Raw genomic sequence first — 15,478 nt, forward strand, 5'->3', positions numbered from 1 at the left:
TCTATCCCAAACAGGGCAAGGGGTTAATATCACAAAGGAACAGGTGAGCACAGCTCGACCCCATGGGTGACACGCCTACATCTGAACTACATCTCAACTTCCTGAACCGGGACAATGTCCAAGTCACTGTGAAATGTAGTGATTGGTCAGAGCCTCTTGCTTCAGTATGTGAAGGCTGGGTCATTCAGAGTGGCTCCCCACATACTACCCACTGGGTAATTTATAAGGAATAGAGCTGGGGATAGGGCATTTGCCTAGCATGAGCCAGGCTCTGGTTTCATCCCCATCACTGCGGGGTCAGGGGTGCCAATCAATGAGCAGAGATGAAATTTCTTACCCTTTGGAGGCTGAATAGCCCAAGGTCAAGGGGCTTCCATCTGGCAAGGGCCTTCTGTGCCATCCCCTGGTGGAAGGTAGAAGGCCAAAGGACACGTGTGAGGGGTGGAGGCGCCTAAGTACCCCCTTGTGCCAGGAGCCACTCCTGGGTCTACTTGAGCCCAGAACCGTCCTGTCCTGATCACTTTCTGAAGGGCCTGCCTTGCAGCTCTGTCCAACTGGCATTGTTCACAGCACCTGAACTGTGAGGGACACATTCAGACCGTAACACACAGCCTTGACACTGACCTGCAAGCTGCTCAGGACCACCAGTTTGGGGCAGAGGCAGGCCTCCCCTGATCATCCCCACAAGGATCCTGCTACCTCATATTTTGCTCTCTCCACATGGTGGCTCTATTTAGAGTGTGGGCAAGACTGAGGGGCATCCAGGCCTTGGCTTTGCAGTAGGTGAGTGGGGTGACTTTGTGGTCTTGGGGCACAGGATCTCTCTGCAAAGTCGGCAAAGGAGCAGCAGGGAAAAGTGGGATGGCCCTTTTTTGCAAAATCTGGCTATGGTTCAAACAGCAGACTGAAGGGAATAAGAGTAGTTACTGGGGCAGGGGCTAGGACATCAGTCAGCAGAGAGCTTCAAACACCACAAAGGGGGTTAACTCCTTGCTGCTGGCCATAGAGACCCACCAAAGTTCTGGAGACCTCTCCTGTCACGTGGAAGTGTGAGTGAGTGATTCTGACCTGGAGTTTGCAAGCAGGCTGACCCCAGGCTGAGGCCCCCTCGGCACAGGCTGGAGGTCCCCAGAGTTATCATCTCTCCGTCACTAAGGGAAACACAGGGTACTGCAAGATGATCCAGGGCTTACAGAACAGGGCCCACAAATCGGAGGCCCCAACTGTGTGTGGGGCAGCACCTACCAAGCACTCCTTGCAGTGTCTGGGGGCATGCTCAGCTTTTCAGGTGGTCAGTTTGGGACTGCTCTAGCTGCAAGCTGAGCTTGTGGGGGCATAGTAGTGGAAGGAGAGAGAAGGCGCTGGTGTGGTTCCTGAAGTCAGGTTCTATCCCAGTCAGAAATGATCTGGATCCTAGTGCAGAATTATGACCTTAACTCCCACACCCAAGGGTTGGCAAGCTGCCAGGAGAGAATTGACACCATTCACTAAGAGGAAAGCGCTAGGAGTTGTTGTCAGGTCAGAGGGATGCTGGGACCAAGAGCAGGTTGTGGTGGGGCCTGGGATGCCTGGTGGGGGAGGTGTTGGACAGACAGCAAGAAGACAGACTGGGAGCACACAGGATCCCACAGCCACTCACTCCACTGCTGTGAGTGAGGGAGTTCAGGCAACGTCTTGAACTGGACTCTCGTCTTCAGGGCAACTTGACCTGGTGGTTGTCAGTTGGCTTCTGACTATGCAAGGTCAAGGGTGGTTTCCAGCCAGGAGAATGGGGAGGGAAGAGCTAAAGGGGGCCTGGCTAAGACCAGTGAGACTGTGTTCACCTCCCCATGCTCACCCTTTACAGTCCAGCCAGGCACAGGCCAGTGGCAGCAGTTCATGGGCATTTTTGGGGTGATCCTGCCCAGAAAGAGAGGTCATGTTTTTTGTGGAAGTAGTGCCCCCTGGATACTTTGTGCCTCTGCCCAGCCCAAGGGACCCCTCATGGGCAGTTTATCCTCCCCACAGGCAAGGTTAAGAAGTGCCCCTTTGGTGGCTCTTCTGTATGTCAGAAGTCCCTACATACTGCCGTAGTGCTAGTCACATGTGCCAGTACATGGGTGGGTCTATCTGTCCAGCATATAGTGATTCCTTCAGGCTCCCAAGAAGCATCAGGGCCACAAGCAGGTTAAAGACAAAGCAAGACACTCCCAGGTGTCTCTCTTCCTTCAGACTTGATGACACAATATCTGAGATGTTGGCTGCTTCTTCTCTCTGGTCTCATGGCATAAATTCTTTTTTTGTGGTGGGTACCAGAGATTGAACTCAGGGGCACTGTACCACTGAGCCACGTACCCAGCCCTATTTTGTATTTTATTTATATTTTACTTAGAGACAGGGTCTAAGTTGCTTAGTGCCTCGATTTTGCTGAGGCTGGCTTTTGAACTCATGATCCTCCTGCCTCAGCCTTTTGAGCTGCTGGGGTTACAGGCATGCACCACCATGCCCTGCCATCATGGCATAAACTGTTGATGTTTTAAGTCTCTGGGTCTGGGTCTGTCTTACTGCCACGTGCCCAGCTTGGACTGACTATACAGTCTGTGACTATCTCATCTCAAAAGTGTCCAGCGCTTGATAATGGACTTCTGGCAGGTGCTGCGCTGTGGGTACAGAAGAGCTTTAATCCCCAGAGCAGGTGCCAAATGTTCAAACATAGGCATCAAGCTGTCCAATGGTCAGGCTGTTCGATGGCCCTTCGTTTTTTGCTGGGCTGTGAGCAAAGATGCATGATTAGAGAGCCTGTGCCTGCACTTACTGTGTGGGGCTTCTCTGGGGGATTCCTCCGTTTGAAGCCAGTTGTCAACTTGAACTTCCACATCCTTGTTTGCTTTTTCCAGAAGCAAGTTCACATTCAACAAGGATCAGATAAAAATGTTGACTTCGTGTCCAGGCTGATGGCACTGAAGGGAGGAGGAGACAGATGTCTGGGCCTCACCCTCTGCACCCTTGGTGGTTTCACCATCCACCGATCTTATTGCCCACTTTGAGGGCCCCAGAGGTAGACAGAGGTGGACCAGGAGGCCAGCTCTTCCTCCCCCTTCGCTTGGTACTGAGAAGGAGTGGGCAGCCAAACACCGCAGGTACTGATGTTCTGCAGCGCCCAAAGTCCAGAAAATGGCAGCTCCTGTCAGGGTGGACTGCACACTTATGACCCCTGATCCAGGGCTGGGGCTCTCTGTCCTCGTGCAAAGGGCACTGCCTGGCACCTTTCCCAGGTCTGTCGAGAGGACCGGCTGGCTCCCCTGACACTTGCAACCAAAAGCCCCGCGCGACCAAGGGGAGCCCGCCAGTGGGAAGGCGGGACAGGCCCGAGATCGAGGAGCCCAGAGCGGATGCTGCTGGGCGCATGCGCAAGCGCCGGCCGGAGCGTCGGGCCCCGCCCCATTCCCCGCCCCAGCGGCGTGGCCCCGCCCCTCCGGGTTGCTAGGGGAAGTGACGTCACAGCGCGATGGCGGCGGCTCCTTTAGGCAGCTGAAGGGGGACTTAGGCCCGGAAGATCCGAGTCCATCCGCGGCGGGGAGAAGGCAAGCGGGGCCGGCAGGGGCCGGAGCAGCGGCGGCGGCGCTCGGACTGTCCCATCCGCCCCGTATTGAGGCGCTGGGAGCGGCGGGGCGGCCGGAAAGCGATGGTGAAAGCGGGGCCGTGAGGGGGGCGGAGCCGGACCGGACCCGCAGTAGCGGCAGCAGCGGCACCGCCTCCCGGAGCGCAGACCCAGGAAGCGGCCGGGCGGGCAGGAGCGAGCCGTATCGCCGTCATGGAGTTGAGAGTCGGGAACAGGTACCGGCTGGGCCGCAAGATCGGCAGCGGCTCCTTCGGAGACATCTATCTCGGTGAGACCCGCCGCGGGAGGGTGCGGGGCCGCGGGCGGGGTCGCGGGGGGCCGGGCCTGCGCCCAACGGCCACGGGCGAGCGGGCTGGGCTGCGGGGCCGGTGGGCCCGGGAGGGAGGCGGGGGCCCGCCCGCGGGCCTGGGGCTGAGTCTGTGGGGGAGAGGCTGGGGGCTTTGGGCCTGGGGTTGAGTGCAGGGGACAGGCAGGCGCTTGGAGCCGGGGCCGGGGGTGGGTGGGCGGGCCCCGGAGAGGCAGGGGCTTGAGGCTGGGACTGGGACTGCGGGGCCGCCGGGCCCCAGAGAGAGACAGGGGTTGAGGACAAGCCTGGGGCTGGGGCTGGGGCTGGGTGGGCCCCGGGCCTGGAGGCCAAGTCTGCAGGACAGGGGCAGGGACGGGGGCCGCGGGGTCGGTGGGCCTGGGTTTGGGGCTGTGCGGGGGCCGGGTGGAGGCAGGGGCCTGGGGGTGGGGCCCGGAGGGGCAGGGCCTGGGCTGCCGGGCGGGGCCTTGGCTCCCTACCCCCATCTAAGGTCACAGCAGTAAACAAAGGCCACGCGCGGCTCCACCGCGGGTCTTGCGCTGGCTGTCTCCACCCACTCACTTGCAGGCTGACCCCGCGTCTTGCACTTCGGGGGGGGGGGTGGGAAATGTCAAAACAACCCAAGTGTAGTGTGGAGGTGGGGAGTGGCCCAGTCAAATGGGGAAATCCTGGGCTGGTTCTGAAGGCTCCTTGTTGCTGTCTGATCTTGCCTTTTCCAAAAGTAGCAGCTTCAGGTAACTAACCCACTGGAGGGGCCCCATGTCTCTCCAAGTTACCACCTTAGTCATAAACAGACTGAAAATGTTCCCCTTGAGCTAGGACTTTGGCTGGCCCTGGTCAGAGCCCCTCCACCTTAGAGTGGTCATTGAGTACATTATAAGCATCTGCATTGAATACTTAATACCTGGAAATAAAAAATAACTAAATTTAGCTGATTTCAGACAAAGATAAGATGTTGGCAGAAGTGGAGGCTAGGGGAGTGGTAGGAAAGTTCTCATGAGTTGTACTTTGGACTTAAAGTTCTCTAGGTAGACTTGAAAAAACACTTGGGTAGGGATGTCCTGAGTTGTGTTAGTAAAAGGATGTATGTGTGTATACACTGGTAATAAAAGGTTGGCTTAAAGCTTCTAGTTGGGAATTTGAAATAGAATTAACTTTTCTAAACTTAAAATTCCATTAATTTTCTCAGTGGAATTGTGTACAAATTCTTCCAAACCCCTGAACTTGAGAGTGTGTGGCCTAACAGTGATGGGTCTGCAGAGTGACTGCTGCCTGAGTTAGGGTAAAGTTATGATGTTGAGCAGCCCTGCCTGTCAGGGATGGTTGAGAGTCAGCAGTGCCTTGGGCCTTGCCTTTCAGATTATCCCAAGTTTGAGTGCTTCTCACTCCCACCCTTTCCAGGACCTTGAGGGCTGACAGTGTTAATGAACTGGCCCTGTCCGGTAGTTCGTAACTAGTTTTGGTTCCCAGTTAACCTACAGGGTAACCCCATCACATGCCATTTGATGTTTTTGAATTTGTATTTCTGCTATAATGGCCTGCTGAGAAAAGTATGCTCTAAAGACGTTTGGGTTTCACTATTTAAATATTTATAACTAAGTAGTCAGCCAGATGCCTTCTCGGCAGTGTTTTGGGACTCAGAAGTGCTGGGTAAATGGAAGTGTTTAGCTTATTTATAGAACAATGGATTTTGGCACAGGTTTTAACCTCAGGATCTAGGAGCTGTACTGAAAAGTCAATCTGTTAGGCACCCTTTTGCAGGCACCAAAAAGTAGGTGTTTTGAAATTTTTTGCTTTCTGAGACCTTGCCAAATAACTGTGCTTTCTGAAGATTGACTCTGACAATCAAGTTGTGGTTTGGCTGCCACATGTCATTCAGAGGTGTAAGCATGTTGCATGGAGCATGCAGACTTCACAAGGGTTCTGCTTCCTCAGTGTTGCATCCTTTGGGTACCTTGTGCTGGACACAGTGGGCACTTGACCATTTGGGTCAACCTCTTCGGAGGGATTTGTTTTGTCTCCTCTGTGTGTTTTAAAAGGAACTGGTTTGTCCATCAGGTCATACTCACTTGCATGGGGTTGGGTACCACAAGTCTTTACATTGGCATTGTCTCTTTGCCCACGTTGCTCCCCTTTCAAGCCACCCCACTTAGGAACTGAAGCAAAAATGCTGTACTAACATGAGTATGGAACTGTGGGTCTATGGAAGATGCAGAGTCTGAAGACGATGGGATGGGTGGACTAATCTGCCATTTTTCTGCAACCATTCCTTATCCTGTGACTTAAAGTCTATGTGTGAGTTCTGGTGTGAGTATGATTAAAACCATTCCTAACTGTGACGACTCTGATGTTTTCTCAGAAAGCACTTCACTCCTCCAGTGGGGCTCATCTTCCTTTGAGCCTGACACTGTAGTTTTGGATTTCAACCCAGGACTTTTCTGTATTTCCAGGTATTTGAGACTGGGAGGAAGGGAAGGCTATCCTTGAGTTTATGGCAGTGCCCCTAGTTGGCCTGTACCCTCTGACCTCCTGCTGTGCAGTAGCCAGGAGAAAGGGCTGTAGTGCCACCATGTTGTGCACATCTTTCCCAAAATTGTCCCTTCAGAGAGGGGGCAGCATGTAGAGCTGTTTCTTGAATGTCCAAGTTTCAGAAAGCGTGTGTACTGGACTTGAGCTACCATGGGAGCCAGAAAAATCCAGTCTCCTTCCTCAGTCCAAGCCAACCCCGTGTGGAAGGCTCTTTAGGGGGCAGATTGGAACAGTATCACAGCCCACAGGCCTGTGGAGAGCACATGTGGGCAGGATGTCATGTGCTGGTATTGCAGGTAGGTTTAAGGCAGTCTCAGCCCAGTGTCCTTCCCAGTGTCAGCCCATCACTGGAGGTGGTGTTTTTTGTTTGTTTGCTTTGTTTTTTTGATGCAAAGGAAACCAGAAATTCTTCCATTTTGGGTGGCAGTGTGCCTCTTAGAAACTTGATAACATGTGAAAATGGAGCCAGTGCTCTTGTTGTGGACCATGTGTTCCCAGTCCAATGTGGTGGTATCAGGGAAGAAAAGCCTGTGGCATGGGCCAGGCTGAAGGCCAGTTTGTCTGATGGTGTCATGGTAAATGGAGCGTCACTGTGTTAGCCATTGTGGATAGAGTGCCTGCAAGGTGCCATGTGGTCTAGGTTTGGTCTCATCATTTGTTTTCTAGAAGCAAGCGGTATGGTCAGGGACCCATCTAGGAGAATGGAGTTTGTTCTTGACTACTGTTTCACCATCACTCCTTCAGTTTCTGGGAGTCTCGTCTGTCTGTCCATCTCTTACCTGGATGGACTGTGCATCATACTATGTGATGTCCCATATTTGGGGAACTAAACTTTAGTAACCTATTCATCTCTGGTTTTCACGTTTCCCCCTCACTACCCTGATGTCTCTGGCGAGTGACCCCACTGCTGACTGACCATGAGAATAGAGCAGTCACTGCCTCTTACTGGGACTCCATTTACCTTGGAATTTGGAATTACATGAGCATCTCAGTGAGAAGTCATGATATTCTTCCACACCACCTTGTCAGTTTCCCTGAGAGATGACTTTGACCTGTTGTTCTAAGGTGGTTCCCTATTTTCTATTGATAACCCTGGGTGGGAATTAACAACAGCCACGCTGGTAATTTAGCATGACTCTTTCCTATTCCAGGACAGAGTCATGCTCTGGGTTATGTTTATGTAATTCACTATTTGTTATTTCTTTAAAAAAAAAAGTATTTATTTTTTAGTTGTAGTTGGACACAATGCCTTTATTTATTTAATTTTTTTAATGTGGTGCTGAGGATGGAACCCAGCGCCTTGCATGTGCTAGGTAAGCGTTCTACCAACTGAGCCACAACACCAGTACTCACTACTTGTTATTATCTGCTCAACTCAATGTCCTATGTCTAAACACAGACCAACATTTATGCTGAGTGAGGGAGCCCTGTCTTAACAGAAGACCAGAATCATTGAGGTTCACAAAAAAGGGTTTGATTAATGTCCTCAAATATACAACCTGAATAAACATCTGCTGGTTACCTGATTTTGTCTTGTTCTGAATCATAGCTCTTAAATGCCTTTGTTACTTCTTAGAGTATTTCTCAGGCATACTTGTAATAAAGGAACAGGTTTTATAATTTCCACTTTTGTAAAATAAGATAGACATGTTGCAACAATGCCAAATGGCTATCAGACCTTGTCAGTGCTTCCTTATCCTGTGTTTGTCCCCTTGAGGATTAGTAGCAGTGTAGGGAAGCATTGCTGGTGGGGCATGGGGATGCTGCCAGCGAGGGAGGTGGGGCAGGGCTGCAGGCTAGTGGGTTTGCATTGGGACCTGCAGGGTGCACAGAAGCCGTCTGCCTGGTCTTTCTTCTTGTTAGGTAATGAAGTCCATCGAGGAAATCATGGAGGGTGTAAGGGTGTACTACTCTCAAGCATTTGTCTTTTTTTGGTTGATTTTTGCCTTTTTATTTATTTATTGTGTGTGTGTGTGTGTGTGTGTATGCGCGCCAGGGATTGAACCCAGGGGTGCTTAACCACTGAGCCATGTCCCTAACCCTTTTAATTTTTTATTTAGAGACAGGGTCTTGCTAAGTTCCTGAAGGCCTCAGTCTCCCAACTACCATTCCTTTCCAGCTGGTCAGCAGATTCAGGGCAATCTTCCTGTATGGTCCTGCAGAAAAACTGGCTCTGTTTGCTATTATAACACGTGCTCTTGGCTGCATGGCAGGATATAATTCAGGTTATGTTTCAGAGTTGCCAGTGGTCATTTGTTCCCACAACTGTCAGTATTGCAGGAGTGACTGTTAGACATGAGCTCTATCAGCTGCAGAGTAGTAGGTAGAGTCATCCTCCATCTTCGTGAAGATCCTGGTCCTAGGTTCATTGGCCCTAGACTATCAGTGTGGACTTGCCAGCTGGCAAGGAGCGTGGTGTTGTCCCCCGGAGCTGTGCTGCTTCGAGGTGCAGGGAGTTGCTGATGTAACTGGTGAGATGAGTCATCATTCCTCCTGGACGGTGAGTTCATCTCAGAGTCCAGGTCCTTAGGGGAACTCGGAGGTCATTTTTCATCCGCATGGCATGTTTTAGATGAAGTCATTTCTTTTGAGATTGGATAGATTGTCCCAGCTGTAGGCAGGAAGAATGAGCTGTGTTACCATCTTGTGATTGCCCCCAAAGTGTCTATTGAATGGTATGTGAAGTTAGATCTGGAGTGGTCACTGGTAATGATCAGGTGCTATTAGTTCTGCAGATCTTCAGTGTTGCCCAGGGCTTTGGTAGGCTTGCTGGGAGTGCTGCATCTTGTGCAGAACTCTGAGCCACCAGAGTGACTGGTTCTTTGGGGCTTACTGGATAGCAGTCATGTTGTCCTCATGCTTGTTGGCCTTGATCTGCTATTCCTCTGGGACTCAAGCACTGTGTAACCATAAGCCCCTTCATATCCCCAGCTCCCTGTGAAACAGTCTGCAGAGTCCCCTCAACCCATCTCAACTGAGAAGCTGAGTTGCTTAGGGCTGGCCAGACTGCTCTGCCTCCACTGCAGTCTGTCTAGCACGGCCTCCAAAGGGGGCTCTCCTAGGAGTCTCAGCTTGTGGGAGCCCTGTTAATCACTTTGCAAATGGCCACATCCCTGGGCAGGATGAAAGTGTTTTGTACTTTTGTCAGGGGTGGGCATGGTATTGGGGATGGAACCCAGGGGAGCTCTACCACTGAACTACATCCCCAGCCCTTTTTTGTTTGTTTATTTTGAGTCAGGGTCTTTCTGAATTGTCCAGGCTGACCTTAGTCTTATGACCTTCCTGCCTCAGCCTCCTGAGTAGCTAGTACTTCCTATTTAGAAGGACCCTTTGAGGGGAGAGGAGGGCCAGGTGTGCCATCGCAGAAGACCTTGTTTCCGTTTTCAGAGCGCTTCGCTGCATCGTGTGATGAAAACGGGTCAGGAGTTATCAAGTAGGGCTTCAGGTCAGGCATGGACTCGGGAACACTTTTGTGAGCCTGGAGGAAAGGTGGTTGCCAGCTCTGCAGGTCCTTATTGGAGAAAAGCAGAGGCATGACATCCCTACATAAAAACTCTAAACTGGGCTGAGGTTGTGGCTCAGTGGTGGAGCACTTGCCTGGCATGTGTGAGGCACTGGGTTTGGTTCTTAGCACTGCGTATAATAAATAAAAATTAAAAGGTCCATTGATGACTAAAAAAATATTTTAAAGAATGAAATAAAAATAAAAAACTCTAAACTCATAGAGTAGTTTATTACAGTATTAGTCACAAACTGACAAAAGTTGTGTGCCCAGTATGTGTTCCATAGGTGGTACTAGTGGAGCCCTGGGAAGGGTCCTTTTTTCTGATCTAACGTCCCCTGGAAGGGAGTGAGGGAATCCTTTGGCTTAATTGAGAGTCTGTGGCTGGAAATGGCTTCTGCAGCTACTTAGGCACTGGGCCTACTTGAAACTGCCTACTTGAAATTGCCTGACTGCTGAGGGTTGTGATGAGTGGATGCTATGCCTGTCTGGACTAAGACTGTGGAGGTTTGGCATTTAAACCCCCTCCCTCATTCTAGAGGGAGACTCAAGCACACTCCCAAAGGCTTAATAAGGCAGCATGGAGAAATATCATGGCACTTTCCAGTGGCATGCTCTGGGCAAGTGAATGCAGAGCCAGTGGACAGGGCTGAAAGGAAGGTGGAGACCAGAAAGGAAGGCCCTTTGGCTGTGGCGACCCTGGCATGGGTACAGATGTAAGCAGGTGGTAGAATTCCAAATGAACTTTCCTATGCATGTCAGACAATTGTTAGATGGTTGTCAACCGTTGCTACCATCTTCGAAAATGGAGAGCATCCATCATTTGGTTTATCTCAGAAAATTAAAAGCTACCAGCATTTCTGCAGTGAACTGTGATGTTGGGTCATTTGGTAGACATCGGATGATTAATGTGTATGGTTTTCTTTCTTTGCCAAGGTACGGATATTGCTGCAGGAGAAGAGGTTGCCATCAAGCTTGAATGTGTCAAAACCAAACACCCTCAGCTCCACATTGAGAGCAAAATCTACAAAATGATGCAAGGAGGAGGTATGTCCTTTACCTGTTGAAGGAAGAAGCCAAGGTTTTATCCAATAAGAGAGAGGATGTGTCTCAAGCCAGTCTCTGGTTTATTTTGGGAAAGTAGGGAAAGGTGTCTGTCCATACCCTTGGCCAAGTCGTTTGTGGCTTCTTCCTTGAAGAGACTGGCTCAGCCACATAAGACGTCACTCAACAAAGAGAAATAGTTGTATACTTTTCTGCTTACATACCACTTTTCTTAGCTTCTGCTAGGTTACACTGTCCTTGAAATGTAGGATTTGTGTGAATTTTAAAATGCATGGTGTCTGTTGATGGTGGCAGGTGTCACCAGTGACATTGCATATTGTACTATGGCCCCTGTGGGTCACATATTGTGTTTACAGCTTTGGGGGTCCCTTCAGACTGTCTGGCTTCAGTTTTCTCTTGAATACAATAAAAGTTTTCAACTCAGCAACTTTTGTGACACTTTCCAGGTCAGTCCCTGTTCCAGTTCTGTGGAACCTTGCCCCAGGACCTTGGGGTGCCTGAATCCAGTAGGTGTACCAGATCTGGAACCAGAGCGTATCCATCTTGATCTCAAAAGTGTTGCTTTTAGAATTTTCTGGACTTAAAATATAGTTTTAGTGGAGCAGAAGAGAATTTTTATTGGGGAATTCAAAGCCATGGAAACAGCAACATTGTGAAGGGTGGGGCTCACCAACATGTTCATCTGAGGGTCTGGTCTTGGCCTGAGTGAGGAACCCATTTGGGAGCAGTGTTTGTATCTGAGGGATGGCTGCACTTTGCTAGAAGTAGCCTTCAGTACTGTTAATAGTTGGAGGGTAGAGGGAGTCCCCCTCATTTGTCCACATTGTCTTCATTGACCAAAAGGGCTGGTAGGAGAAGGGGGATGTTGAGGGGATCTTTGAGGCTTGAGGTCTTCCCACCACAAAAGCAGCATTTTTGTAACAAAGTGTCTTTGGCTGCAGATACATCTCAAAATAGCATACCTGTACCTGTTTCTGTGGTTCATCTTAGTGATGTCCAGAGCACCGTGTCCTGGGCTTTGTGACCAGAGGAGGCTACAGTGATGAAAACTCTGGTGTCATTCCTCCTCCACTGTTGTCCCAAGGAGAGGTCGCCAGAGACTTCTCTGAGGGACCTTCTGTAGAGGATCAGCTTCTCTGGGGCATAGAGATTATAATGCAGCTTTTAGGTTGTGACGAGTAGGGTAGAACAAGGTGACACTGGGTCTGACCTTTTCTGGGGGTTACATAAAACCTACAAGCTTAAAAAAAGCATTAAGGAGTGATTCTTCATGAGAACATGCAAACTGGGGAGCCTGCGAGGGGAGAGGGAGGAACTGTCCCTCACGAGCCTGGAACGGCACTGGTGCAGACATCTGGAAGTGGCCACAGAGGAACCTATCCCACCCAGCAGGTCTCCGATCCAGCACCATCGCTGCTCCCTGTGCATGCTCTTCTCTGCCAGTTGCTTCTCTCCTCCTCAGTTGTGGAGAGCTGTCTGCAGATCATGCCAGCTGCCCCTGGTGGGCAGTATTGCCTCCTGCTTTGAACTTAATGTAGAGTGGGAGGAATCACTTGCTCCCTTGTTTTTGCCCACATCGCTTTTCCAGGATTCTGGAATCCAGACATGATTCCAAAAAAATGGGCTTTCTTCCATTTGGGCCTTTGATTGCCATTCCCCAGACGTGGGTTAGGTTTTACTATTGGATAAACCAGGGTTTTGAACCCTGTTGCGTGTTTGGTAGATACCTTGAAGGTTTGCTCTAGAAAACACATAATGTTGCACCTGGCCATCACAGTGCACTCCTGTAATCCCAGTTACTTGGGAGGCTGAAGCAAGAGGATCACAAGTTGGAGGCCAGCCTGGCCTACTTAGCAAGATTTTTGTTTTAAAAAACAAAAAGGGTTGAGGGTGCAGCTCAGTGGTAGAGTGCTTGCCTGGCGTTCACAGAGCCCAGGTTCTAGTACCACAAAAGGGGAAGAAGAGCATGCTGTGTTCAGTAGTTCCTGTTGGATGAATTCTAGCCAGGACCACACCAGAATCAGCAGGTACAGGATGAAGGCACCTGCTCTGCTTGGAAATCACTGTGCTTTGCTGCACTCCAGCCTCTTGCAGCATGTCCTCTGCATAGGTGGTTGTGAGTTATTCTTCAGGAAGAGACAACAATTAACTCTGACAGTGCTTGTTCTGACCTTGCTTAATGTGGGTCATCTCAGGATGTGCTGGAAGAGAAAGTCAGGGCAGAGTGGATGTGATTGTTCTCCGACTTACAACACATTCATCTGGGAAACTTGTAAGGCTGGTGGTGCCACAGTGCCTGACCAGAGAGCTACTGCACTCGGGTGGTCACGCTGCTTCAGGGAGACACGTTGTCCTCATTGTCAGGGTGTTTCTGTATAGTATGTACTGACTCCTCAACCACATGCTGCAAGTGAGGTACAGGAGACTTCCTGGTGTTCCAGGGACACAGGCAGGAACTTGAGTATTCTGCCCTGCAGCACTGAGCATCATTACGAGCCCAGAGAGTTCCATCTGTTCACAATCTGGTTGGGACAATAGGTCGAAAACAGTGGTGCACACATATAATCTCAGTGGCTTGGGAGGCTGAGGCAGGAGGATCACAAGTTCAAGGCCAATCTCAGCAACTTAGTGAGGCCCTAGGCAACTTAGTGAAACTTGTCTCAAATTTTAAAAGGGTGGTGCTGGGGAGATGATTCTGTGGTCAAGCACCCTAGGTTAAATCTCCAGTACCAAAGGCGGGGGGGGGGGGAGAAAACTTGAGCAGAAATAAATTAAAATTAACCATGTTGGTGAAAGATTGGGACAGACAGCCAGTGTTTACCGACACTAAGTGACTGCCAGATAGACCTAGAGACCAAAGTCACTGCTCTTATCCAACCCTAATGTGCCCAGGAGTAGCTTTAGAATGCTCTTCTTAGTAAGCCCCCCCAGCAGAGAACATTTTACTGGGTTCAGAGCTGTTTCTGGTCCAGGTTGAAAGTGGCTGGTGTGGTCTGGGGCAGGGAGAGTGGGGTATCTGTAGGCAGGGGTGCACACACCATGATCCTTCTGTCACGAGGTATGGGGAACTGTAGGCGTATTTGTCAAGAAAGGTGTGGTGGATGATAGAGTGGACGCTTGTGCCATTCACCCCAGCAGGGAATTGGGCTCCCTGCTGGAGCATGGGCCCCTGCCCTGCACAAGTTTGTCTCCACAGGCACTTGCCCCTTGATGTTTCCAGGGTTTTTGGTTTTTGTTTTCCAGTGTGGGACATCAAATCCAGAGCTAGTGAACACTAGGCAAGTCCTCTGCCACTGTGCTGCACCCCAGCCCTGCTCTGTTTTTGTTTCTGTCATCCCACAAGACATTAATGTTTTTAAAAATTTAACTAATGATATGTCAGGAAACATTTGGCAGGTGTTTTGTTTGTTAAATTGGGGTCTTGCAGTTGTGCCCAGTGTGGCCTTGAACTTGAGATCCTCCAACTTCAGCCTCCGGAGATCTGGGATTGCAGGCATGCGCCAATGTTCCCAGCCGCCATTTTTATTTTAGTCATCTTTTTTTTTTTTTTTTTAATATTATTTTAGATGTTGGTGGACCTTTATTTTATTTACTTATTTATATGGGTGCTGAGAATCAAACCCAGTGCCTCACACTTAAGTACTCTACCACTGATCCACAACTCCAGCCCTATTTTTAGTCATCTTAAAATTGCTGAAAAATTCATGAAGACTTTTATTTGTATTAATGCTGAGTCCCCACATTTGTAGTGTATCTTCTTGCAAATCATAAGGAAGGTTTGTGCCAGTATCTGACCCTGTCCCCTGGTTTTCATCCCAAACATTTGTCTGGTTCTTGGGCCCCATAAGGGGAAGCATCTGGGTTCACAGCTATAAGTGGCAACAGCAGTAGCCGGTGTCCACCTTGTGGTGCTTGGGTCTCTGCTGGCCTCAGTTGTTTCCAGAATTGGTACTTTTCAGGCACAGATCCATTTTAGGTTCTGGATTTTGCTGATGTGAAATGCCTGCTTTCAGAGTCCTGTTTATTAGCCTGTGACCAGAAGGTTCTTCACCTTGCATCAGCAGGAATGTCCTCTTGAGTGTTTCTGTGGCCACTGGCAGCTGTGAGTGAAGCATGCCACAAAGCTTCATCTTTTCTGGCCAGGGATCCCTGAGAGCAGGAGCCCTTTGGTGGTAACTGTATTTTATTCTGTTTTTAATGCCACAGGTGGTAACAATGTTACCACTGTGTTAGTGCTCCCCTCATCCTGGAAGGAAAGGGCACTGGATTGGGTGCACCCAAGAGTTTGGTGAGTCTGTGCCACTTGTGTATCCAGATAGACATAGCTCTGAATGTTGTATAGTACAGTTATATTCTGTAACTTTTTTTGACCTAATACATTGCTGAAAACTGCTATTATTTATAGACAATAAAATTTTTACTTGGTGAACCTAAAAAGAGACAAGTTTAGTTTAGCTGAAGAGCAAAATATGGTCAT

General features: G+C 49.8%; 1 protein-coding gene across 3 annotated transcripts in view; it reads left to right on the forward strand.

Moving 5' to 3' along the window:
• The first annotated feature begins 3,494 nt into the window (after window positions 1–3,494).
• Csnk1d (casein kinase 1 delta) overlaps window positions 3,495–15,478 on the forward strand; it is a 29,624-nt gene continuing 17,640 nt past the window's right edge. Inside the window, exons 1-2 of one of the 3 annotated variants that reach the window (XM_046463271.2) lie at window positions 3,495–3,869; window positions 10,873–10,983. In XM_046463271.2, coding sequence (XP_046319227.1) covers window positions 3,794–3,869; window positions 10,873–10,983 — 187 coding nt within the window. In that variant the 5' untranslated portion in view covers window positions 3,495–3,793. The remainder of the gene's footprint in view (window positions 3,870–10,872; window positions 10,984–15,478) is intronic. The other 2 variants (XM_046463272.2, XM_046463273.2) reach the window with 2 other exon arrangements.

The sequence above is a fragment of the Marmota monax genome, unplaced genomic scaffold (genome assembly GCF_021218885.2).
Source record: "Marmota monax isolate L192 unplaced genomic scaffold, Marmota_monax_Labrador192_F-V1.1 WCK01_AAM20220418_F8-fsc00220, whole genome shotgun sequence".
In the NCBI taxonomy this organism is placed as follows: Eukaryota; Metazoa; Chordata; class Mammalia; order Rodentia; family Sciuridae; genus Marmota; species Marmota monax.